This window comes from Musa acuminata, chromosome BXJ1-3 (genome assembly GCF_036884655.1).
Source record: "Musa acuminata AAA Group cultivar baxijiao chromosome BXJ1-3, Cavendish_Baxijiao_AAA, whole genome shotgun sequence".
Taxonomy (NCBI): domain Eukaryota; kingdom Viridiplantae; phylum Streptophyta; class Magnoliopsida; order Zingiberales; family Musaceae; genus Musa; species Musa acuminata.
In genome coordinates, this window is record NC_088329.1 from 44,372,714 (window position 1) to 44,398,615 (window position 25,902).

Here is a 25,902-nt window from a genome sequence, read left to right on the forward strand (position 1 = left end):
ATCAATATAACTATTATGAAGGTTGTCTTTTATTTTTTTAAAATCTTTTTTATTCAATCATTGTATAACATAGTATTTAAGGTTTATAAAATTTGAACTTGGGCACGTTAGGCCTTAATTATCGGAATATTGTCTCCTTAGATATGCAAAGGTTAATTGTAATATTAATATTTTTAACATAATCATTTTCAAATAAAAGGTAAACTTAAATTAAAAAAGAAATAATTTAAATTTTAATGCTGACTTTGGAAGGATGTTATAAAGCGGGTTAAAATGACAGTTCGTTATAAACGAAAAGTAACGATTTAGAGACGTATCGTTATATTCTTCAAAATGTCCGATATGTTAATACGGAAGAAATCGTTGTATTCGTCAACGAGTGCGTCCCATCGTTTTCTGCACCGACGAACGGGTATGGGCGTCTCATTTTGTCTTCTTTTCCTACGCATTGAGCCGACAGGGAAGAGGCGGCGGAGGAAGAGGAAAGGGGAGCGAGAAGGGCAACTCCTAGTTTCCTTGCCCCCATTCCACCGCTTCGACCTAGTGGGATTCGCCTTATCTTGATCCATCCCCGACCAATTTAGTCGCTCCCCTAAACCAGCCCCCACTTCCCCTCCTCTCCCTCCATTCGATGCTCCCATCCGCGCGCTCCGTCGCTTTCTTCGCCGTGCTCCTGCTAGGGTTGCTCGTCTCCGACGTGTTGACGCCCGTGGTGCTTGATCCGTCGGCGGAGAGCGAATCTTGGGGGACCGCAGCTGCCGCCGCTGCTTCTGCTTCCCCTCTTCCTTCTCCTCCTACTCCTTTGCTTTCTCTTCCTGCTCCGCCTACTAGCGAGATCTTCGTGGAAGAAAAATGGACCGACCGGCCATTGTCGGGGGATTTGGTACCGGTCGAGGAGTCTCCTCCTTTTGTCCCGGATCCCAAATCGGCGTTGCTATTGAATTCGGCTGAAAGGTAAGCAATTGGATTTTGGATTTGTTCAAGCAAGATCAGGGTTTTCTGCTATCCCTCGTGTGTTTTTGATTGGTTGTATTTGTTAAAGATCCAACTTTTTTAAGTTCAAGACACAAATTTGAAGATAGTTGTCGTGAATTTTGACTCTCTCCTTTTGAAATTCAACATTACTTGCAGCTTAGTAGAGGCTAGCTGCTGTAACAATGACAATTTGCTAGCTGTGATAGGCGTTCTTTTAAGCATGTCGACTTGTGTGAATATGTGTTCAAAGTAGCAGTAGCTTGATTATGGTAATTCCTGAAATTCTCATGTGGCTTGATGGAACATTTTTTAACTGGCATTCACACACTAAGAGCCATTGACTTTCTGATATTTCCTATATTAGCTGATGGAAACAGTTGATGGTGCTGTATTGCATCTTTTTTAACTTGTTTCATCAGTTGTTAGATGAATGCATAGGTATACCTTCAAGTGGGTGGAACTAAGACTAGGTGTTTTCATGTTTGTTTAGTGGATCTATGAATCTGCTTTTTCAACTTTAAGCTTAAAAGTCTTTCTTTTCAGGTAGACAGTGACCGTGTGATATGTATTTGTGCTGTTTTAGGAACAAACTGATCTGGTTATTTAATAACTACTAATTCAACATGCCAAAGCTTTTTCTGACATACGTGACATGACATTGTTGGTACAAGCAATAACTTTTTGTATATGTTTGAAATATCGTGTTTTTTATGCGAATTCTTTTGGTTGTTTAAACCTATTTATGTGTGTGCTCTTTGGGATACTTACATATATGTTGCTGCGTTTTGATTTTTGTTTTTGTTTCTTATTGTGTTGCATCAGTAAGGAGGGCAGATTCTTCCTCGCTTTGCCAAATGGTACCATCTATTTCATGAATAAATCTACAAAACCTCAGTGGAAGCTTTTGATAGGTCAGCCACTATCATATTCATGGAGATCTCCTTCAAATGATGATCCTGATTATATTGTGTTTTCTGATAGCAATGGGGAACTTTATGAATATAGCAAGGATGTTGGCATAAGGGTACGCTCGTGAATGTCTCTGTGTTTTTTTGTTATGTTTATAATATCTAGCATGTGCTTTTCGTGTGGAGATGGTGACACATTAAAAAAGCAAACGATTGGGAGATGGCATGGGGGGCTGCTGGTCCTTTTCCCATTGTATATACTATATAGTATAGACCAATAACATTGCTACTATTAGTGTGCATTTCAACTGACTTCTTCTATCTTATTCTTTTTCATGTTGTAGAAACATAACCGGACAGTGGAGGAATATGTCCAGAGAGCACCTGTGGTTGAAGGATCAGTTATCACCACTGGGACAAAGACATCAACTTTTTATGTTGTTGATGCTGATAGTGGGGAGTTAATTTATCATGATAATGAGCCTTTTAGTTTGCCAACTGTTGGGGTTCCCACGGCTAAAGAACAGTCAGTTGCATCCAAGCTAGAGTCTGGCAATGCTACTTATATTACCATTATAAGAACAGATTATTTTCTGAATAGTTATGATATAAATAATCATTTATGGAGTGTGATGATTTCTCGTATCAGTGCTCATAATGTTGGCCCCGGACTGACAAATACTATGTATGATGAAATGGAAATATCATCCGTGTCCGGAAGAAATATTCCTGTCTACTTTACTGGAGAGACTGATCAACTCCCTAAACACAAGGCTATGCTCCCTCCCTCATTTTCTGAACCAAATACTGGGATGTGGTCTGGACAAGACTATGGGCAATCTTATGAATGCGAATCAGCTGGTAACTGTTCCTTAGGAATTGCCACAACTTCCAATATGGACCATGACCAGATAGTGGAGAGACTAAACGATGAACATATTTCTTTAGGTGGATCACGAGGCTTGCCTACTTCCCCGAATGGATGTCCACTGGGAAATTGCATTTCTGCTAGGCCAAAATTTCCTACGGCATATTCTAGTTTTGTAAACTCAAGACAGAGACCTAGAGGTCCCATCAACTGGCTTTATCACGAACAAGAGAGTTCTAATACATCACAGAACTCATTGGATGATTCAAATAATTATTCAATCGACGGACATTCTCATGTTCAGCAAGGCCGTGGCTTGTCAATGCAATCTATTTATGGTCATAGTTGGCTATTTATTCTCTCTGTGCCTATATTTGCGTTTTGCTATTTTGGATTGAGAAAGCTGTTCAAGCATGATAAAAAATATAATGATTTGAAGGAAAAGCAATCTGTCATTCCTAAGAAGAGGAAATCTCGGAAGTCTGGAAACTTGAAAAATGCTACCATCAGTGTTAGTGATGATAGACATACTTTATCCATGAAAGAGAATGCTGAAACCAATGGGCATAATCAAATTCAGGTCAATGGAAGTTATTCATTCATACCTGATGGTGATAGTGATGGGCGTTGGGTTGGAAGACTTTTTGTTACAAATATTAAAATTGGTCACGGGAGCAATGGTACAGTCGTCTTTGAAGGATTTTATGGTGGTCGTCCAGTTGCTGTAAAACGGCTTCTTCGTGCACATCATGATGTTGCCTTTAAAGAGATTCAGAATCTTATTGCATCTGATCGACACCCAAATATTGTTCGGTGGTATGGAGTAGAACAAGATTTGGATTTTGTGTATATCTCACTGGAACGTTGTATTTGCAGCCTAAGTGACCTAATATGCATATGCTCAGATTCTTCTTCACATTCAGTATCTGTGGAAAATGAAACTTCAAACTCTGTGATTGAAGACAAAGTTCAATTAGGCTTGGCAGAAGGTATCAGAAAGGATGTTAATTTGTGGAGATCAAATGGGCTTCCTTCAAGGCAACTCTTAAAGATAATGAGGTGCGGGTTTGTCCTTTCCCTTGTATGTCTCTTTACTGTAGATTTTGTGTTGCTCTGTTACTTCTTTGTCTCCTTGTATATATATTTGAGTCAATATTTTTTTATAAACAGCTTATAGGTCATCTTTTATCTTACTTGTTGGCATTGGGTGTTTACTGAACAGTGAAGAATTACACCCATTTAACAGCCATTGTTTCCTTAAGAATATAAGACAATGACAATTTAAGTCTCATTTGATTGAATTTAGCAATTTGGTTTTTTCTTAGAAGTAGCTTCTTGATTGCAATATTTTTTTCTTTCACAAAAGAAAACTTCAAAATACATCAGAACCAGCTCTGTACAACAGATGATGGCGAAGTTGGGAAGAAGTTATATGTATATTCATTAGTAACAGTTTCTTAAGCACAAGAAAACTTTGTACAACAGAGGATGACATATGTTTCTATACAAAATCAAGAGTGACATAGTTTCTTAAACAGAATAAAAACCTAAAGTTCATAGTATTGAATGGAAAACAGTGGATGTCAAATTAGCAAAAAATTTACAGTTAATACAATAATTACAGTGAAAAGCCTCATCTAAGTAATCCAATTTGTTGTTGTTGTTCCTGTTGTTGTTGTTGTGTATCATAGGAGCCTTTGACATGTCTACTTTAAGGCAATAGCATTTGCTTCTTTTCCTCAAGTTGCTTGTGTTGTCTATTTATTTTGGAAATTGGCTATGCTAATGTGCAAATTTTGGTAGCTATTGATCTTTTGTGATACTGTGGATCTGTTGTTTTTAAAACTTTAATCGTGTTTGTTTTACAGAGATGTAGTTTCTGGCCTTGCACATCTACATGAACTTGGAATCATACACCGGGATCTAAAGCCTCAAAATGTGCTAATAAGCAATGACGGACATCTTAATGCCAAGCTTTCTGATATGGGTATAAGCAAACGCCTACTTGAAGACATGTCTTCATTGAGCCGTAATGCTACTGGTTAGTGCACAATGAGAACTTTATATCTCTGGTATCTGACAAGTGTGCTTATTCTTTTATTATCCTTAGAAATGGACCAAGTTCAAGCATGTTTTAATTTACCATAGGATATGGTAGCTCTGGTTGGCAAGCACCTGAACAACTTCTTCATGGGCGTCAAACACGAGCTGTGGATTTGTTCAGTTTGGGTTGCATACTATTCTTTTGTATTACCAAGGGAAAACATCCATTTGGCAATCATTTTGAAAGGGATGCAAACATTATTAACAATCGCATGGACCTCTTCTTGGTGGATCATATACCAGAAGCTGAACATTTACTTTGTCAACTGTTACAGCCTGACCCAAAGATGAGGCAAGCAGACTTTCTTTCACAATTTCCATAGTTACATTGCAGTCATTCCCTCTGCTTATTTTTTCTGATTTGCTAAGTACATGGTTCTTGTGTATCATCAGGCTGAATGCAGTAGAAGTATTGTGTCACCCTCTTTTTTGGAGTTCTGAGGCACGACTTTCATTTTTACGAGATGTAAGCGATCGAATTGAATTAGAAGACAGAGAAAATGGATCGGAGCTGCTAAAATCGTTAGAAAATAGTGCGCCAAATGCATTTGGTGGGAAATGGGATGATAAGTTAGATGTTGCATTCATTACAGACATGGGTCGGTACAGAAAATATCGTTTTGATTCCATACGTGACCTTCTACGAGTAATAAGAAATAAGTTTAATCATTACCGGGAACTTCCAAAAGAACTCCAGGTAGCCTCTTCCATCCTTTTATTTGAGTATATTCATCTTACATTCTTGAGATCAATTAGCTCTGTGTAACTTGGTTCAGGTAATTTCTTGTTGTAGATATTTGTAGTTATATTATCACTTTGTTGAACCAATCAATAAGAAAGTGTGTTTCTTGCTTCAGAATGTGGTGGGAGTTTAGGTACCGAAATACGTATGCTGAACATATTATTTGGTTTCCAATACTTTTCCATTTTGTCTGATCATCATCATTTTTTTCCAAAGGAGCATTTTTCACTTCAGCTTCAACTGTATGAAAAAGAACTTGAATTGGATATACTTGTTGGGTTTGTTTACTTTTACCTCTTTTTTTTTGGCTTGGATCTCAAATAAAATATTGTTCATCATCCCATTATTCTCTTTACTTCGTATACTAAATTTAATGCTCGTGCCATACTGATCCACTTGTTAATGCTGATTAACTAGTTGAGGGTGTTTCATGTGTTGTGTGCTTTGTGAATTGAGCAGTACTTGCAAGGGTATTTGTTCTTTATGCTGAAGTATTTCCAATGGCTGCAGGAAACTCTTGGACCTGTTCCTCAAGGATTTGATATGTACTTTGCAAGTCGATTCCCAAAGCTCCTAATTGAAGTCTACAAAGTGGTTTACCGATTCTGTAAGGAAGAGGATTCCCTTAGCAAGTATTTCCAAAGCAGCCTTTTGTAGATTCAAAATGCTTGTTTTGTACTTCTTGGATGCAATAACTAAACCCTAGTATATTATCCTAAAAAGGTTGTATCTACTATGTTTATAATCCAAATCCTGCTTAATTCATTGCAAATTGTGATTCACATTTGGAATTGAGAGGTTCAGAAACCTCTGTTCAGTGATCTTCCTGCACTTTAGTGCCTTTTTGTTGTTTGGATCGCATGTTGGTTGAGTGCTAGTATTCAATGAAAAGCTGAAATGTTGTGTGCCATGAAATATTCATTACAATATACAGTGCTACCAAATAACATGACATGCTGTAACCTGATTGAAAGCGGGTGAAGTGGTATGAGTCAGGAGACATCATTACAATGAAGGATCACAATTCTTCCAGTTGTTATTGCAATCGAACTTTCTTACAATCATAGTGATCAGATGTAAGGCCTTTGAAGCCATTCAATCAGTATACATCACATTGACCTAAATCAATTGTTTTTTTTTTTGCTGTAGGTTATTCTAAAATGATTCTATGTTTACAACATGCTACTCCATAATTCCAACACCTCCTGTGCATTACCATGCTTTCTCTTGTAAGATTGCAAGCAATGCCTAGAAAGCATCTTGCAACAAATTATTCTGGTTCAGAGAAGTCTGATGGCAACAATAGCTGAAGCAGATGAATTCAAGCAACAAAATCATGCAACACCTGTTAAATCCAAATTGGTGCTCATATTCGGTTGCATCTTTTGCAGCTTGCACCGCGAGAAGGCTCTGTTGATTGTCTGATACAGGAAAGCCAACATCACAGTGCTGCAGCCCGAGTGTGAGAGACCCCTCACTGTTTTGACCTAACTCAGCCATCTGATACACCAAAAACCCGTCTGTGCCAGCTAGAGCATCGTGTAAAAGCTGGAATCTTGTGTAGTTGTTCCATCTCGGAAAGCAGCAGCTGATGTGGCCACATTCATGGTTGGGATGGTTTTGGGTCTTCAGGAGTCACTTATCAGGATCGTTTCGCATCTTCCAGTTGAGGGGTTCTGCTAGTCTTCATGGTCCTCAGAGGGTTGGATGTCTTCATTCAGTTTGGGTGGATTTGATAAGGAAGAGTTTGAGTCAATCTCGGTATCTCCAAACTCTTCTTTGTACATGTTTTCGATCATAGGCTTCCAAAGACGAACTCGTGCATTTATGAACCAGTTTGAAACCTGAATGAAAGTGAGTCCAGATGAGGAAATGTGATGGATAATCTTAAAATATATGCAACAGATTGCTCAGTTTCTCAGTTGCAGATTGACATGAGCTAGGAATTAATTCATTGGGAGGTCCAACTTGAATCAGGAACAACCCTTTTTTTATGTCCATACATTTACTAATCATCAATATCGAACGACAAAGAATAGGATAAATTACCATTTCACTATCAATCCTCAAGCAGAAAGATGGTTGTTCATCAGGAAGCATGTAGAAACAAATCCTTTGCCGTAAATCATAAAACGTGAAAGAGAGAAAAACATGAGAAAAGGACAGTAAACGGAGTCACAACAAAGATATTTCAGGTGAAAAAAAGACAGTAGTTCTGCCTTTCCGGTTAAGCAATATATGCTTCTGATATCAATAGCATCAAAAGAGAGCAAAATCCAAACAAAACCATGCCTCACAACAGATCCAAAGTCAATCAAGAATAAGAAGTTTACCTGACTTCTCGTCAAGCCTGTCTGTCTTGCAAGTACCAGCTTCTCAGAATCCTTTGGGTAACTGGCAAAAATGTATCATGGCATTGTGTTAAGAGTGAAGAATCATTGTACTCAAAAGAACCAGGTGGAAAAGAAATGTTGTTGGAGCTTACGGATGAAGGAAGTGCTCAAACAGCCACGCGCGGAGAATAGAGACAGATGACTCGGGCAAACCCCTCTGTGGCCTCCAAGAATTCTGTTGCATCAGACCATATTGATGCAAGGTTCTCTGTTGCCGTAACTGCTGATCTATGTATCTAAGGCGAGATAACCCACTACTGCTACCACTTAAATCCTCCGGTTCACCAAGACTTTTCCTGGTAGCTTGAATTTGGCCACTGATGGCATCTCTCACGCAGCGGAAATGCCGTGAAATGGTTTGAAGAGCAAGTACAGTGTATGGTTTAGCAGCCCCACAACCAGCTATTGCATCAAACCATGACACTATTATCTGCATCTGATGGTAATACTGTGCATACCTTCTATCAACCTAAAATTAAAAGGTTAACTGAAGATGAAAGACAATGAATCTGTTCTCAGGTCACATTACAAAATCACAAGAGCATCACATTGATAGAGTCAACTGCATAAAAGTGATTATTGGCATTATTCCACTCACCAGAACTAAGCCTCTTTAGAAAAAAAATTTTAGGCACATCTTAGGCGTATAATATTTCAGATATGGAGAAAAAATAATATGATCATAGTAGTCCCTTTCATAGCGTTGTATAGAGTGTAGTTCTCATGGTAAAATTTGTGCCAGTTATTTTCAAGTTCCTTCTTAATATTAAAATATATACAAAATTGAAAGTTTCTAATTACAAGGAGTACAAATTTAGGTTTGCAAACAATGTCACTTGCGACACTACCTCACGGCTCAGGTAAAAATCTGTTGTCTACTTTAAGGTAAGAAGGTAATAGCAGAAGCTTTTTCAAATCATGGTAAAGTTTGTCAGTTATCTGCAAGTTCGTTCTTGAAATAAAAGAAAGATATTTGCAAGTTTCTAAACATATTGTGGTCAAGAACAAATATTGCTAGGAAGCATATGTTATAACCAATCAAGTGGCAAAGGAAGCTACCTCTTCTGCAAATTCTCAAACTGCACTCTGGACAGAGATGTTATTTCTGAAAGTCTGTCATATAACATGCTTCTAAAATCTAATAACTTAATCAGTGTTTTTTCCTTTTGACTGAAAACATATAACCATTTATTTGTACTTATGTCTTCCCATTTATTCAAAGATAATCTACTAATGGTAGATACAACTAAGAAAACTTGCTGCAAATCGATGAGGCATTCCTTTACATCCACAATCATGTATAAATGCATAGCAAGAAATAGGAGATTAACCACAAAAGAACAGGACCAGAATCCTGTCATGACAGATGCTTTAGAAACATTCAGGTCCAAGAATTTCCACCAGCTACTGGTTAGACAAACAAAAACATCTCAGACCTTAAAAACTAAACATTATTTATTTATTTATTTTTATTTTGGGATCCACAAGCATGCTTGCACTTTTGTGGCTTTATGAAGAAACATTACACCATTTGTAGTTTGCTTGAACAAAAGCTAACCAAAAGTGGACAATAAGAAGCAAGACCTTCAAACTAATATATTTAAACTAATTAGAGCTTGATAGGTATTATAAATATCATTCTCTTATTTCAATAACATTTATTGTAAATTTTGGCAATCTTTTACAATGTATTGGTGATTGGAAACACATCAAATCGAGTCATGCCAACCAACATTTATTTTTTTAGTTATCCTAAAATGAAATTAAAAGTCTCATAATAAAAATGATATCATTAAGAAAAAAGAAAAGGAAAGGCAAGGTTATATACCTCATCCAACATTTGCAGAAGATTTGAGACCTTGTTTTGAAGATCCTCCTTTTCAGAAGCTGAGAGCTCACTTGAACAATTAGCAGCAGCCTCTTGAGGGTTTGAAGCCATCACTTCACTTTTTGATCCCGTGTTAGCATCGTTATTTGTCATGGCACCAGCAGAAGCATAGAGACTTTGGCTTCTATCTGTTTTTGGCCTCAAAGCCTTCCGGACATTGACAACTTCATCAAGTAATTCTTGTGCTGGCCTGAGATATTTAGAATTTGGAATCAAGCTTGTAAGACTTGAAAGTTCATTAGGGGAGACGTTGCCATGCATGCTTTTGTTTTGAAAGCTTTCTTCCCTTAGTGGCCCAACAGTTCCAGATGTTAACTGATGTGAATCAATGAAAGAGATATCTAAGCTTGTAGGATGGTACTGAATTGAAGGAACTGGCATTTGTGTGCTAAGGCTAAGTGATAACACTTGATTTTGCATGGTTGAAACATTTGAATGCTGCAAAGACAAGCTTTGCCCATTTATGATGCCCAGCTGTGTCTGCAGACTCACCTGATGATCATCAGGCTGAATTAGAACATCTGCACCATTTATGGAACCTTCCACCGAATGCATAAATAACATCTCATTTCTTCCATCTTTCCAAGTATTATGAGCATGGTCTCCATGAAGTGAAGTTACCTCATTGGAATTCCCAACAGCCATGCCTTGTGAAATGATGGTAGTGGTGACAGGAAGCTCATTGCGATTCTGCTGAGTTTGAGTGCTACCAGCTAATGCATCAGCATACGAGCCAGAATTTGAAAAGCTAAGGTACATCATGTTTCCAGGAACTGGTGATTCAGAATGTAAAGCATGCGCTGGATTCCTCGGAGAAAGATTTAGAGAGGTTTCACTTTGGTTGTTAGACATAAAAAAGAATGTAGACAATTTTCTCTTGCTTGGTTTTAAACATGGCAAGATCTGCAGACATGGCAGGATGATGGATCATTGCGATATTTTGGCTATAATATAATAACTGACTTATTTCCAGGAATATGGATGAACTCAGACACAGAAAGCTCAAGTCCCTTATGAGGAAATGAATAATTCTGCAACAGTCAGGAATACAGGTCAAGATTAACTTATAAATCAGAAAAACTTAATATCATTCAGATGCAAACACAAAGTATAGTTAATGAATAACAAATGACCAGAAACAGCTATAGCAGAGCAGCGATAAAACAAATATGATAAGATGGTGGCATTCTGAATTGAAATACGTCTTAACACCAATAAAACCAAACAACTAAGGTGCAACAAAAGTCTAAGCAAAGATATTTCTAAATGTACCGATCGTGTATGTCTGTGTCTTTCAGTTTTGTTTATGCTTTTCACATGTAGAGGGCTTGCAGTAAGCTTGGCAATCCCATTTTGGTTGGCTTTTGTGGCCGTTTCAAGCCTACAAGCGCATATTGTGTGTAGTCATCGCAAAGAGACAAAGATCATCTAAGAAGCCATTTCGGGAGTTTCTTAGCTTCACAGAGTGGTGCCATTTCAACCGGCACAACACCCAGGAGTTATCCAGGTGACACATGGTTGGATGAGCCTTTCGGATAATGTCTAAAGCTGGTTCGCTTTCTTGTTCCGTAGCAATATCATGTGGGCACTTTTGACCGTGGTGGACTATCTTGGACTCTTTGTTGCATGACCATGCAGAGCTCGCGAAGTCTACGTTTGTAATTTGCATTGCCTATCAAGTGTTTGCTGAAATGACTTCTTGTGGATCTCAAGTTAAACGCTTCCTCTAACCCGTCTTCTCTTTTATAGGTCCTTAAGGGGCCATAAAAGGTTTTGAGGAGGTTGACATTTGTGGATAGACACACAAAGGTGCCGCACGACTTAGACAAAACCAGTTAAGTCCATACACATTAATACTTCCTTAACCTATACTGCCCATGAAATTGAAACTAATGTACAGTGAGGATTCATTTGCATAAAATCTGATTGAAGCATCCAAATTAAACAAGCTATAGAAGGAATGGAGACAAAAATGGACAAATAGAAAGGATAAACAAATGTAGCCTAGGCTATCTTCTAGTTCACAGATCATGGATTACACAATTCATCAATCAACCAGGACAAACAATCAACCGAACTGTGTGTTTTTCTTCTCTTTTTCTTTTTAATGCTACATGGGTGCCTAATATCCAAAGCTCAAGCAACTAACAAACTTATATTATATGAAGCCAGCTTTAGTTTCCTACCTCTTTGAATAACAAGCATAATTAATTTCTACCAGCAGACACAGAAAGAAAGAACCCAAAATGGAGTTTGGTCCAGATATCCCAAGAACAACATAGAACCCCAGATACACCCTTATAATCCAAAACACATCACCCGAAACTCGGCACTCCACAATCGAGCCAACCAACTAGAAATCTCAAATTGCATAATTCTTGAAGCCAAAGATCAAATCTTGGAAAAGGGGGCGACAAGAGCGTGACAAGACCCATCGATTCAAGAAGAAGCAACATGGTACCCAAGAACAACAGAATCAACTTAAAAGAATCGGGCAGTATAACATCTCGAACCCACCATCCAAAATTATCAGACTAAAAATTAGATGGAGAGCCAGAGGGAGACAGGCAGGATGGAGAAGAACTAATATGGTTGTACTGGATGTTGATACGAAGAACCAAGCATGATGACACTGACTACACAGAGAGTTACATATGTATTTGATGGAAGAAGAATGATTTGGATAGAGAGAGAGAGAGAGAGAAAAAAAAAAGGGGACACAAGAAAAGCCAAATCCTATACCTGAGGGATAAGAGTTGGGGGGAGGGCAGCTGCTGCTGCTGCTACCGCCTGCGCCTCGTGGGGAGCAGGAAAGCAGCCGATTCGGGAACAAATCGATCCCAAGGTCTCAATTCAAAATGCACAAAGTTCCCCTCTTTGCCTTCCTCCCTGTTTTATATGCGTATTTAATACTCTCTCACCTCCTTCCATTGCTACTATCGAGATCGACATCCAGTTTTTAAACCCTTTCTCCTCCCTCCCTCTCTCTCTCTCTCTCTCTCTCTCTCGCTCTCATATCAAATTCCCATCATCCGACTCCCAAAATTCCATCGTTCACGTGATTGTACTTCTGTCTCTGCAGTCACGGCCTTCTAAAAGGCAGCCATGATAGATGACAATTCTTTCTCTCTCTTCCCTTCCACTTCTTCTCTGTATCCTTCTTGGGAGTCGGTGATGACAATCGTTAAGGCGTTCTATCTCCTGACAACCTGTTGGTAGACCTAAACCTCCTCTTAAATCTCTCAAAACACCATCTTTTCCACCATTTCACTCTGATCTCTTCTTTTTTTCCTTCCTAAGACGCGACCATTCCAGAATCCAAGCCACATAAATCACCAAAAACCTGCCTTTTTTCCTGATCATCTCCCTCGAGCAACTTGGCGTGTGAAGACCTGGCGAAGAATAATGACGCCATTAAGTTGATCTGTAACCTTGTCTTGGTCCCCCTCCGTGGCCTGTGTGTGCTGTGGCATGTGCTGATGACAATCCACACTTCCCCCCTTCCTCTTCCCCTTCCATTCCTTCCCTCAAGAACATGAATTGCAGTACGGTGAGTGCAGTCCCGGCGGCAGATCAACATCTCTCTTCCTCATAAGACTCGATTCAAACCAGTACTGGTCCGGCAAGACATTTCTCCGGCCAAGTAAATGCCATACGGATTGAGGAGTGAGACAAATCAGGCGCTGGTCGGCCCAGGCGCTCACCTGGCCCAATTTAAGGCCTAATTGAGATTGACTCGGCTTGAGTTGAACCCAAATATAACAATGGGTTCCGCCAAGCCACGTCCCACACCCCACCCAACCCCGCGCCACGAGCCGGCTGCCGAGAGAACCCCGTTCGCGATGGCTCCGCTCTCGTCGCCGTCGTCGCTTCTTCTTCAGTGACGCGTCCCCGCCTCCTCTTCATCTGCGGCCATAGCTCGTAGACGCCTCCTCTTCAGCGATATTTCCGTCGCTCCTCCACACGTCCGTGTTGAAGGCGGCCCTCAGCGGTACCCGTCCTCTCTCTCTCTCTCTCGGCGGTGCGCCTCCCGCCTCTCTTTCCCGTTTGCTATCGCTCTTCCTCTTTCTCTCCCTCCTCCTCCTCCTCCTCCGCCGTGCTTCTTGCCCCTCTTGTTGTCTCTCTCCCTTCTCGTATCGGAACGGCGTTGCCCTAATCACCATCTTCCTCGTCACTCCTCTTTAACGTTGCTATTGTCCAATTCCGGAGAGCCCGACACCGGTCCTCCTTGTTCCGCGCTGGTCGCTGCACCCCCATAGGCTCCCAAGCTGGAGAGCACAGCATTTATATGCACCTCTCTCTCTCTCTCTCTCTCTGATCTCATTGTTTTAGTTGATGAAAATCGTAACTTTGGCCTAACTATTTTTAATGGTCATCTAATTGTTTGCAGCTGCACGAAACAATGTTTTCTGGCGTCAAATTTGTACCCAGGGATCAGCTCCTTTCATCATCAGCAGTAACCCTCTTACCTTTCTTATTTTTCACCTGTTCTTTTCTTGTCCATTTGATTTCTTGCTTGAAGTTTCGATCTGTTGATAGAAGAAACCCCATTCGGACTCGGATGGATCTGGAGGGGAAGAGAAGAAGTATTCTAGCACCATCAAGAAGTCTAAGACGAAGAAGAGAAGTAAACGAGACGGTGGTGATGCCTCTTCGGAAGATGATGTTCACAAAATGATCTCTACAAGAGGGAAACGAGTGAAGAACAAGAACAAGAAGAATAAAAGGAGTAAGAAGCACCATAGCTCCTATGATGATGATGATGACGATGAAGGTGATGATAGTACTCTAAGAACTTCAGATAGCGAGTCTTTGGACGGCAAGGAGGTCAAACGAAGTAAAAGTCGGAGGAAGAGGAGAAGAAGAAGACAGGAATTGTCAGAGGATGACTATTCTTCATCGTCCGATGAGTATGCAGAGAAGAAAGGTAAAATGAAGCATCAGCGACTCAAAAATATTAGGGAAAGACGAGATGCGAAAGATCTGCATTCTAGTAAATTTTTTTGGTTTCTGCTATGACTATGTTTGTAATAAGTAGAGTAAGGATTATAATTGGATATTGTAGTTATTGTTACTAAATCCTTTTTTGTCAGTAGAGGATAGTGATGATGATGGTAGAGACTTACTTCACCAGAATGACAAAGAGCTTGCGAGGAAGGAGTTGGGATTAGACTGGATGCTGAGACCGGCGAGCAGGATGACAGAGAATAGTCGTGCAGAAGTGGAGGAAGAAACCGAGGAACATAAAACTGTTGAGGTACTTTCAGTTCCTCTCAGGAATACTTTGTAATTGTTCATTCACTGTTGTACAATTTGAAAAACAGTGCATACAATACTTGCTTGATGTTCAGTTTGGTGTTTCATAACTTCCTGGATATTTGTTTAGATATCTGTTGTGGCTAAGCGCTCTCCAGAACTTTTGAATAAATCAACAAAATATAGATGCTTCATGCTGCAATCAGCAACCATAGCACTCTTTGATAGCATTAACTAACTATTATAACAGTCATCTCATATATTAACCAAATCCATAGGTTTTAGTTGTTGTTTTGTGTTTTCAGCATAATGGGAGGGATTTAATGAATTGAAGATAAAACTAGGTTTTATGGACCAGAATTGGCCAGAAAAATGATTGGGAGCCACTGACTAGCAATTCCAGTCTGTTCCAGGAAAATATTGTTTTCAAGTTGAGAAAGATGCCTAAATAACTTAAGTAAACTAAGACTCTTAATCTATTTAGCATCAAGTAAAGGAAACAATCTGAAGGCTTACTGTCTTGCTTCTATTTTGTGTGAGTTCATAGTCCAGCTGAACTTTGTGATCATGAGAGCTTCTACAATATATAGGTGCTTGAAACATATTATTCAGCAGCTAATATGAGCCCACAGAAAGTCCTCCTAAAATATATCGTCCATTGTGACCTTGGCTACAAATAGTTTTTGAAAGAAATTATTCAGCAGCTAATTGAAACGTATTATTCAGCAGCTAGCCCCCCCGATGTTCAGATAAAGAAATTAAAACAGATCTTTCTTACATTGGACCAGATCTGAGTACTTCAACCCAATAAAAAGCCCTTAGAGCGGAAAAATTATTAAGACCATGGATTTAGGTTTATTGAGCTCGATTGTTGCTCAGAGCTGTACCAGTAAACCTTGGATGAGTGAAATACTGAAGTGCTCAGATAACAGATGAGATTCTGTAGCAATCCAGTTTATCCTTTTAAATTAAACACATATATCAAATCTGGATTCTAGTAGGAAACTAAATTGGACAAGCGAAATAGATAAAAACACAGATATGGAGATTCTGTATCAATGCTTTGTGTGTTGGTATACTATACACTCATATGTCAAATCTAGATGCTATTAAGAAACTACATTGGTTAAGACATATCTGTTACATATTTATATTTAATGAACTGAAGCAATGAGGTCATTAAAATTAAGAAGATTGTTTTCAAATTTGTGAAGTTAAGTTTGGATATATCTTGCTTCCGTGTGTCTTATGAGAATGGAAAATTGGAGCATTTTCTATTAGTGAAGAAGTATCATTAAAATAAGTATATTTTTTCCTTTCCATTTGAGAATTGATGGTTACTTGTGTATATTTGTTAGACAACTAGCAGATGGGTAAAGCTTTTTTTGATGTTTAAGTCCAAACCAACAATTTTGGAGTATATAATGCTAGCTTTGAGGATTCATTGACACAATTTTTTTCTGAAAATGCTATTATGATATTCTGAATGATTAATTTCTTCACTTTCTTTCCATTTATGCTTGCCTTGCAGTTATTGATTATTGATTTAACATCACTTCTCTTCATGAGTTTATGAAACTTTAGTCGATTGACTTTTCTAATTATTCTTGTCTAACAGGTGACGAGAACAAATCCAAAGGAATTGAATCCATATCTGAAAGATAACGGCAGTGGGTATCCAGATGATGCATCTATTTCGGAGGCTAGTGACAGACTTTTCTCTTCTTCAGTTGTTGGTGATGGTGGAGCAAGCTGGAGATTGAAAGCCTTGAAGCGTGCGAAAGAGCAGGCAGCTCGTGAAGGACGAAAACTTGATGAGGTATATGCTTGTGATGTAAGCAGTATGTATACAGTATACTCTGGAACTTACGGTATACCTTTCTATTTCATCATACAGGTTGTTGAAGAACGATGGGGCTCATTGGGCCAGTTGACTGCAACTGTGGTAGCTCATAGAGCTGCCCCGGCTCGTGCTCATCTGCGTGCAATAAATGACAGAAAGAGGGGGCCAATGGAATTGTCTGAAGTGGCCCCATCTGATGAAACTAAAGAAGGCATTCAAGAGGTGCGCAGTGGAGGCCGTGACTACTTACGTGATGTTTCTTCTCAAATTCCTCAGATGAGAAAACCTAGACATGATGACTTGTCCTGGAAAAGGAATAAAGGTCGTAACATGTCTATGGAGGATAAATCCCTAATTTCTTCAGCAATATCCAGCTTAAATAGATTTGCAAATGATGGGAACTTTATGGATAATATTGCTCGGTTTCAAAGTAAAGATGATGGCATTTCAAATAGCTCTTCTGGTGCAAGTCCAAAGGCGAGCAGCAATTGCATGGAGAAGAGATTGCACACTCCGAGAGACAGAGGTCCTGATGAAGAAGCCTCAGCCCAGAAACAAGTACAGAGTGCAAATCAATTAGCAGCTAAGGTGTTGCAGCTTCGTATGAAAGGAAAGCATGATGAGGCTGAGAAACTTTCGGTGAGACACTGCTTGATGCATATTCTTGTTGCCTAAATGTGGTTCCTACAATGATATAGCTGGCATTGTTATTTAATGGCCACATATGAACTTATAACAAGTAGCTTTAGTTATCTCACATATAAAGGTCATTTTCTGCTGCTTCAACTTCAAATTGTTCATCCAAATTATAATCACATATTAAACTTTTGAATTTATTAAATCTTGCCTCTAATGCAATTGGTCACTTTCTTCTATTATAACTGTGAATAAGGCCAGTGGGGCATCTATTATTTTGTGTAGTTATTGCCAGCCTATTGTTTGGGTGGACATTGCTTAGTTTACAAAAACAAATCAGATGGACTAAATGTTTATATCTCACTTGCAATAGCTCATTAGATTTATTGAGAGAACTTGCAACACAATTTTCTGCTTTAACTAGAATCTTTACTATTTACCAGAAAGAAATGGAGGCCATGGTTGACAAACCAGATGCTGGCACCCAATCAGTTAGAGTGGAAACAGAGGGAAGCACAAGCAGGTAAGGATGATATACCTGTTTGATAACTAAGTGTTAACTGTTTCTACATTGATTGGCTTGTTACATTTGTCCTTACGTTTTTTCCTTCTCTAGTCTTGAAAAAGTAAAAGAAGTAATAGGCTAATTCTTCTTTGTTCTTCAGCTTATCATGTTCAACTTGTCTGCCCAAGATACAGAATTGCATGGTTTTGATTTTGACCATCTTAAAAAAAATCAAGTATTTCTCCTTGCATTTGCATTTTATATTTTATGCTGATGGGTTTTTGGCAACAAGTTTATTTTGGATTTTTTTTGGCCTTGCTTTCTTTCCTGGTATATCTGATGTTTTCTTTATCTACTTTGTCAACTTATATTTCTGTCTTTTATTGGTATATGCCTCAAAACCTGTGCATGCTTTCTTGCTATTAGCATGTCTGAACTTTGTAAGAACTAAAGATCCAAGATAAAAGAATATTTCACACATAACAGGATCATTCAAACTTTAGAAATTAGGAGATTGCAAAGCGTTTCCAATTAGTTTATTTTGTAAGATGGTGATTTTCTTACTCTTGTGTGTGTGTGTGTGTTTATATATATATATATATATATATATATAATATATATATATATATATATATAATATATATATATATATATATATATATAAAACACATTTTGGAAGGGAAGTGTCACTTATTGATATTTTTTCCATTTGGTTTGTTGTAGATATATCAGGAAGCAGATGTCTAGGGAACATAAGAGGAGAGAAGATGATGCTGATTTGCATCTTGCAAAGACAATAACGCAGAACAAACAGTATAGTTTGGGTGAAGATGAGGAGTATGGTTTTGATGTTGCTCCTAGCAGAAAACGTAACAAGAAGAAAGAGGAGATGCCTGCTGAAAGAAGTATATCAAGACGACTCTTAACTCAACAAGAGCGCTGTCAATTTTGTTTTGAAAATCCATCAAGACCAAAACATCTTGTTGTGTCAATTGCAAATTTTACATACTTGATGCTGCCTCAGTGGCAACCTGTCGTTGAAGGCCATTGCTGCATTTTACCAATGCAGGTGTGAGATTTGGTATTACCCTTTTTACTGTTTTATAAGTTTGGTTTTTTATGTCATAATTTATGAAAGTTACAGTCATTGCCAAGATCACATGGATGCTGTTGTTAGCATGTCATGTGCCTTCTGGAGTGTGTGCTTTCTTGATTAAATATATGGTTGTTGATGATTCTTGCTTCCTTAGTAATAGCAATCCTGTATTGCCTATTCCTTTATCATGATTTTTCTTATTATTTGAATCAGTGATGGTTATACTTGTAATATTGAGACATTTTTCAACTCTATACAGCATGAAGCTGCAACAAGATCTGTTGATAAAAATGTTTGGGAGGAGATCCGCAACTTCAAGAAGTGCTTGTTGAAGATGTTTGCTAGAGATGATAAGGATGTCGTGTTTCTTGAAACTGTTGTAGGGTTGGCAAAGCAGCGTCGTCACTGTTTACTTGAATGCATTCCTATACCCCATTTGCTCGCCAGTCAAGCACCTATGTATTTTAGAAAGGTATATACTTATGATTTGAAGGTGTTTTGTCGAAATCTGTCTTGTTAAATTAGTATTCTTTATTATTGAATTCCTGACTACCTTTCCTTCAATAGTGCTAGATCTGATTAATCTTTTTGCAAAGTCAAACAGTGATTACAATCTATCTCTCTTATTCTTCATCTGGCACAGCATTGCACGACTTTGTATGTGCAACATCTGTTGTTTGATGCCATTAGAATGTCATAGTACATTGAATGCTTGTTCTTTTGTTCCATCTTCTTTCATGCATTTGATCGACTAATTTTTCTTTTTCAAAATTTTCCTTTGTTGTTTTAGATTTCATTTCTGATTTTTATTCCTAGGCATTTCTTGCCCTTCATGGCTGTTTCTTTGATGATCCACTTGAAAGTAATATCTGTCCTGTTCTACTAGTTTTATAGGAAAATATTTTTAAGGATTGTACATTTATTTCTTGATTTACAAGTTGGATGATGTAGAACCATGTGTAGAAAGGAGGTAAGTTGATACTTCGGTGTTACAAGTGAAGGAAATAATTTAATACAGAAAACTGAGTTATGATGAATTATGAGGTTAGAGCTGGAAGCAAGAAAATGGAGCCTACGCCATGTGTAGCAAATACACTTGGCCAGGGGGGAAATTTACATAGGTGAACATCATTTATAGTACCTTGTATTGCTCTTAATTCGAATCTAGAAAATTGTACTAGCTAGATCTATATATATACATATATATATATATATATATATATATATATATATATATATATATATATATATATATAATGTCAACTTGGTGATATGTATGTGTAGTTGGTTGTGGTCTACAAATCCTGGGAAGTATTTGACTAGCATTGGGTGTCTGGCAGTGATTATAGAAGAAAGTAATGATTTTGAAGTGTCTATGCTTTGGAGGGTACTAATTAATTTTGTCATCAGCAGAAAGCATGTAAGCACTAGATCAAACAAGTGTGCATATTGATAATGCTTCGAAACCAGTATTTTATGCGTGGATGATGCCAAGTGAACTTCTGCATCTTGTGTCTTTTTAAATTCTTGTTCTGGATGCCAAGGAAAAGTGAATGAGTAGTGGCTTTAAATTTGATTGGAGAAGGTCCAAGAAAGGCTTATATTATTAGGTGTGTGTTGCCACTTTCATGGTAGTTGACACAGATTTTGCCTTGAATTGTAAGGAACTTATTTGCTTGGATATCTTTTTATGTGCATTTCTATGATGCTGGTAAATAGGTAGGTTTCATTGTGATTTATTTTCTAGAAGACCACAAAGATGTTAGTTTAACATGTGCTTTACATAGTTCTCGCTATCGGTCCAGTGTGGTAATTACATTGCTGTGGTACACCACACTAATTCTAATTGTAACAACAAACTTTAGATTTATTTGAATCTTTAGTATCATCATTAAAGCCAAGTAGAAGCTAGACGATCTTGGCCTGTTTTATGACTAAAGGGTTATAATGGAACTGATCCTGGCGGAGTAAGAGCAGGGGTTGACTACAACTTTTCTTTGCTGTTGGCAGCTATTAGTAGGCTGATAAGCAACAAGTGTATCAAGGTAAACATATTCGATATAAGACATCATATTCAACAAACAAATTGAATTGGTAGATGCACTTTATGAAGTCCTTGAAGATATATCTCTAACACCTCCCTTGCGGTAACCATGTTTATGAGTTCCTTACAAATAAGTTTGTTCTATTCCAGGCAATTGAAGAAGCTGAGGAAGAGTGGGGCCAGCATGACATGAAGAAGGTCATCCCAACAAGTGGGAATCTGCGGCAAGTGATTCCTGAAAATTTTTCTTATTTCCATGTGGAATTTGGCCTCGACAAGGGGTTCGTTCACGTGATCGACAAAGACAGTAATTTCAACAGTGGCTTTGGTTTGAATGTCATCAGAGGCTTACTACGCCTTCCAGAGGAAGACATGTACCGACGCCGAAGGCATGAACCAATGGAGAGGCAAAATCAGGCAGTCGCTAATTTTGCACGGGAGTGGGAACACTTCGATTGGACAAGAGACCTTGATTAAATGAAGATGAGTGAATCTTTTAATCACCTGTAGCTTGAAATATGAAGTATAACATGTATGTTTTAGATCAAAATTATATCAGAACATGTATTTTCTTTCATCAATTCGTTTTCTGCTGAGGAAAGTAATTTACGATCTTTTAGCAATTTATATTCTGATTGGATAAGAATTTTATGACATAAATATTGCATGGTGCTGGAAGCTCTGTTCCCAGTAGCTGTTATGTTAAAACTCTGCTTGGTCCAAGTTTATATTAGGCAAGATTCTGCAAAGACCATAAACAGAAAAAAAAAAGGTGGTGTTTGCAAACAATTCAATGATGGTGCTTTAATAGAGGGTCTGTAGCTGGAAATGTCCTTTTCTAGGAGTTCCTCTCAGCAGTTCTTGTCCTAAAAAGATTTTGCCTACAGCTCTGTCAAAAGGTTCAGTGGAAATATGGAAGATAGCATCATGTTCTTCATCTAAGAATGGTTTCTTTGTGGTCTTCTCTTAGCTCTTCCTTCTGCCACACTTCCTTTGACTCATCTCCCAATGCATTTAAAATATATTGAGCTCAGAGTTCTATTATTAACTTGGTGATGTATGTATATGGTGTTTAGGTTGTGTGGGTCATCAACATTTCTCTGTGATCTATGAATGTATGAATCTATGAGCCAAGGCAGATCTTTGCTGCTTGCTTCACATTCTTCAGCTATCATTTCTTGTTTAGCTTACACACCAACTGAGTGCTCTGTTCCTCCCAACTTCTACCTGATATGAAACTTTGTTGAGATTTTCCAAACATAAAGTTTGATTCAAGAAATGAACACTAATTTTCAATCATCATCAATTTTGATCCATCTAATTTGCAAAAGTGGATCTTACACTACTAAGAATTCACTGTACATAAACTTCTGTTTTGTCAAACTATCCTCCATTTCTTCTTTCCATGATCCAAGTGCTTTCTGAGATAGCAACAGTTGCCATTATCTTGGGAGACCTCTTCAGGTGCCAGCAATAATAACAGAAAAAATAGTGTCATAATGATCTCTTGAGCATGCATTCCTTCAATCGATCAAAATCACATCTTTGATGGCAGGCATCAGAATCCCATCACTCTCTACTCTTCAGTCTCACCAGAAAACTCCTCCTTACCAAAAGAGCAGTATAGAACATGGACATTGGCAGCATCCATGGCAATCTCTTCCAGGTAACTCCCAAGTGACAGGTCCATGAGTTGAGGGGAATGAAGCCTTGTCCGAATCCATTCATGTCGACAAGGCAAGAATTGAGGTGCTGTTCTGTGTTGCAGTGGCTTCGAGCCAGACAACATTCCCCTCAGCTGCCATGAGATGGAGGAGAAATAGGAGGTGATGGAAGGTTCCTTCATCACTCCTTATATATGTGACTAGGTAATATAAAGAAAGCTGAAACCTCATTGCTAGATTAGGTGGATAGTGTGGTGAAAAAGATGACATGAAACTTCTGGTCATGATCTAACACAGCAATTCACTGTACAAACTGTACTGTTAGATGCTAAGCTTGATGCTGTAGCTACAAAGGAATCAACATGAGGCTCAGCAAGCCATGATTACTTCTCCATTTCAGGGGCAGAGAAGCTTCATAAGCATAAAACCATTGTTTTGTTTCCTACCAAAGGCATTTGAGAAAAGGGAGACGGCTCCAAGCTGTGTTTCTGTGCTTGAAGGTAGCAGTTCCTGCCATGAAGACCTTGTGGTTGATAGGAGACGGAAAAGAAATGGTGAAGGGGTGAAGAAGACAACAAGTTTGTCAGGTTGGTGATATCTCATGATGAAGCTAATCTTTTTGCAGGTTCGCAATTTACTTTTATGTTTCGACATGAGAAAGAAAAAACAAGAACACATGTTGTTCTCTTATTTGTATTAATTAGCATTTAATAGGAGCAACATTTGCAGACTTGACATGTAGATGTCAACCTAGCAGAAAAGAACATGATAAATCCATTGGATCTCTCATGTCATTATATATATATATATATATATATATATATATATATATATATATATATATATATATATATATATATATATATATATATATATATTCAGAAATAGTTTTTGATGGTTTTTCATTTAAATAATTTTTTTTCTAATTACAAACGATCATAGATTCGAATTTTGTTGGCAGTACAATTGTGCGTCGAAAAGATCGAATTTACTTTTCACGTAAATATGATCTTTATTTGCATGATGGAGTGCGGAGGTTGTATTGTTAGGGAAATCCAAATCAAGTCTAATAATTAAGGGGTGATTATAAATTAATATTTCGGTTCATGTACTTAAAAAAATAACATTGAGATTCTTACATTTATCAAAGTAAACACAATTAATCTAAATTCTCCTCACATCATCAATTTTGACGTGAATGAAAAGGATAAAAAAAATAATTTCATAGACGGTAGATCATCGATGGCATCAAAGATGCACAAGGTTGGCACTCGAATTTCTTTTGGAACACCACCATTACGCGTCGGCCTCGCATCATCTTTTTCCCATACCACATCCCACGTCACAATAAGCAAATGTCCTAACTTGGTGTGTCTCCCGTTGATTCCATCGTTAGCCCCATCGGTAAAATCCACACCGTAGTGTGGAGCACGACCACCTCCTTCGCCTCCACCTCGCCCGTCATCAACATTCGAGTATAAGTCAATAACAACAAGCGTGAGGCGAGTGCCGGAGGTAGTGGAATTCTACCACTCTCTTATATGACGGGACTCCATGAGGGAATTCTATGGAGGAGTACAGGAGGCGCCTCCCGCTGTCACATTCGTCTCCAACACGCACAACATAATCGGCGAGATCGAGAATCGCTTTGCACACCTCCTTGCCATAAGCCCTGTTCCTCTTTCCCCTCACACGGCCTCATGTGCCACCAGTGTCATCGGCCTTGCACGTCATTGATGTCGTCGATGGTCTACCGTCCACATGTGAGGAAAGTAGAAGCTTATATAATTTTTTTTTTTTTATTTATGATCAAATTAACGACAGAAATATAATCAAATATTTCACTTTTGTAAATATAGGGATCCAAATATTATTTTTTTAAGTACGAGAATCGATATACTAATCCTAAGTAACTATAGGGGATAATCTGAAATTATCCCAATAATTAATGATATATGAGTTATTAGAGCAGTAGAAACATAAGAATCCGAACGAAATTACTTTGACTTCTTTCGAGCCTCGTTGACTCATTTATTCAGAGAAAAATAAGAATAAGTCCACACGCAGAAATGTCAAAGAAATCCCAAAGCAGGTTTCTTGAGGAACAAGACCGACATGCCCATCACGTGGACTGCACCGGACGAGGTCAACCGCTGTGTGTCCAAACCATGGCCGAGTTGGAAGCTGGAAAGAAGAAGCCGCGTAATTGAAGTCCACCGCCGGGGAAAACTCTTTTCTCTGACTCGGACTCGTTCGTCACTCGCTGCTCTTATAACCCATGGCTTCTCCATCCCTTGCATCCCAACACCCCTCCGCAAAGCAGCAACTTCTTCTTCTTCTTCTTTCTTCATCTTCTTGTTGTTGTTGTTGGTGTAACAACGCCCTCCTCCTCCTCCTCCTCATCTTCTTCCCCTCCGAAGAGCAGCAACTTCTTCTTCTTCTTCTTGGTGTAACAACATCCTCCTCCTCCTCATCTTCTTCCCCTCCGCAGAGCAGCAACTTCTTCCTCTTCTTTCTTCATCTTCTTCTTCTTGTTGTTGGTGTAACAACATCCTCCTTCTCCTCCTCATCTTCTTCCCCTCCGCAGAGCAGCAACTTCTTCTTCTTTCTTCATCTTCTTGTTGTTGTTGTTGGTGTAACAACATCCTCCTCCTCCTCCTCCTCATCTTCTTCCCCTCCGCAGAGCAGCAACTTCTACTTCTTCTTCTTCTTCTTTCTTCATCTTCTTCTTGTTGTTGTTGGTGTAACAACATCCTCCTCCTATTCCTCCTCATCATCATCTTCTTCTACAGCAAGATGGCTCAGCTCGTTAGAGTGTTGTTAGTCGTCGCCCTGGTGTTGTCATGCATGCATCTTCTCGTGGCGGGGAGGCCTCTGGGCGGGGACTGGTGGCCGGAGAACATCAAGATCTTTCTACAGTCGCTGCCACAGGGATCGGTGCCTCCCTCGTCGCAGTCCGGCTGCACCAGCAACCCTAACAA

At 38.7% G+C, this 25,902-nt stretch overlaps 3 protein-coding genes across 11 annotated transcripts; 2 read left to right on the forward strand and 1 right to left on the reverse strand.

Annotated features, from left to right (window-relative positions):
- The first annotated feature begins 409 nt into the window (after positions 1-409).
- On the forward strand, positions 410-7,121 carry LOC103979927 (serine/threonine-protein kinase/endoribonuclease IRE1). 3 transcript variants are annotated; one of them, XM_065143690.1, is made up of 8 exons: positions 410-954; positions 1,798-1,999; positions 2,228-3,810; positions 4,620-4,792; positions 4,900-5,146; positions 5,248-5,551; positions 6,107-6,203; positions 6,988-7,121. In XM_065143690.1, the coding sequence occupies exons 1-8, from the start codon at positions 632-634 to the stop codon at positions 7,011-7,013; spliced, it is 2,955 nt and encodes a 984-aa protein (XP_064999762.1). In that variant the 5' UTR covers positions 410-631; the 3' UTR covers positions 7,014-7,121. The 3 variants fall into 3 exon arrangements, with proteins under 3 accessions (XP_064999762.1, XP_064999755.1, XP_009394463.2); XM_065143683.1 differs by lacking the exon at positions 6,988-7,121 and adding an exon at positions 6,746-6,889; XM_009396188.3 differs by lacking the exon at positions 6,988-7,121 and having other exon boundaries at positions 6,107-6,437.
- Positions 6,648-13,573, reverse strand: LOC103979926 (BEL1-like homeodomain protein 7). 2 transcript variants are annotated; one of them, XM_009396187.3, is made up of 5 exons: positions 12,620-13,573; positions 9,818-10,908; positions 8,082-8,458; positions 7,930-7,990; positions 6,648-7,440 (listed from the first exon to the last, which is right to left on the reverse strand). In XM_009396187.3, exons 2-5 carry the CDS (start codon positions 10,727-10,729, stop codon positions 7,276-7,278), a joined length of 1,515 nt encoding a protein of 504 aa, XP_009394462.2. In that variant the 5' UTR covers positions 10,730-10,908; positions 12,620-13,573; the 3' UTR covers positions 6,648-7,275. The 2 variants fall into 2 exon arrangements, with proteins under 2 accessions (XP_009394462.2, XP_064999809.1); XM_065143737.1 differs by lacking the exon at positions 12,620-13,573 and having other exon boundaries at positions 9,818-10,067; positions 10,370-10,505.
- Positions 13,574-13,653: 80 nt separating this feature from the next.
- Positions 13,654-21,884, forward strand: LOC135581229 (uncharacterized). 6 transcript variants are annotated; one of them, XM_065143702.1, is made up of 10 exons: positions 13,654-13,898; positions 14,268-14,333; positions 14,417-14,804; positions 14,971-15,134; positions 16,752-16,952; positions 17,031-17,615; positions 18,056-18,135; positions 18,841-19,186; positions 19,473-19,685; positions 21,408-21,884. In XM_065143702.1, the coding sequence occupies exons 2-10, from the start codon at positions 14,280-14,282 to the stop codon at positions 21,732-21,734; spliced, it is 2,358 nt and encodes a 785-aa protein (XP_064999774.1). In that variant the 5' UTR covers positions 13,654-13,898; positions 14,268-14,279; the 3' UTR covers positions 21,735-21,884. The 6 variants fall into 6 exon arrangements, with proteins under 6 accessions (XP_064999774.1, XP_064999770.1, XP_064999789.1 ...); XM_065143698.1 differs by having other exon boundaries at positions 13,654-13,868; XM_065143717.1 differs by having other exon boundaries at positions 13,654-13,868; positions 14,420-14,804.
- Positions 21,885-25,902: the final 4,018 nt, after the last annotated feature.

Excerpts from the sequence above, each read along its gene's own strand:
- LOC103979927 (XM_009396188.3), top strand. The coding sequence starts at position 632 with ATGCTCCCATCCGCGCGCTCCGTCGCTTTCTTCGCCGTGCTCCTGCTA. Across the intron at positions 3,811-4,619 it reads CAACTCTTAAAGATAATGAG|AGATGTAGTTTCTGGCCTTG; the intron begins GTGCGGGTTTGT and ends TTTGTTTTACAG. Across the intron at positions 4,793-4,899 it reads ATTGAGCCGTAATGCTACTG|GATATGGTAGCTCTGGTTGG; the intron begins GTTAGTGCACAA and ends AATTTACCATAG.
- LOC103979926 (XM_009396187.3), bottom strand. The coding sequence starts at position 10,729 with ATGTCTAACAACCAAAGTGAAACCTCTCTAAATCTTTCTCCGAGGAAT. Across the intron at positions 7,991-8,081 it reads TTTGAGCACTTCCTTCATCC|TTACCCAAAGGATTCTGAGA; the intron begins GTAAGCTCCAAC and ends CATTTTTGCCAG. Across the intron at positions 7,441-7,929 it reads CAGGCTTGACGAGAAGTCAG|GTTTCAAACTGGTTCATAAA; the intron begins GTAAACTTCTTA and ends ACTTTCATTCAG.
- LOC135581229 (XM_065143702.1), top strand. The coding sequence starts at position 14,280 with ATGTTTTCTGGCGTCAAATTTGTACCCAGGGATCAGCTCCTTTCATCA. Across the intron at positions 16,953-17,030 it reads AAGGACGAAAACTTGATGAG|GTTGTTGAAGAACGATGGGG; the intron begins GTATATGCTTGT and ends TTCATCATACAG. Across the intron at positions 19,187-19,472 it reads GCTGCATTTTACCAATGCAG|CATGAAGCTGCAACAAGATC; the intron begins GTGTGAGATTTG and ends AACTCTATACAG.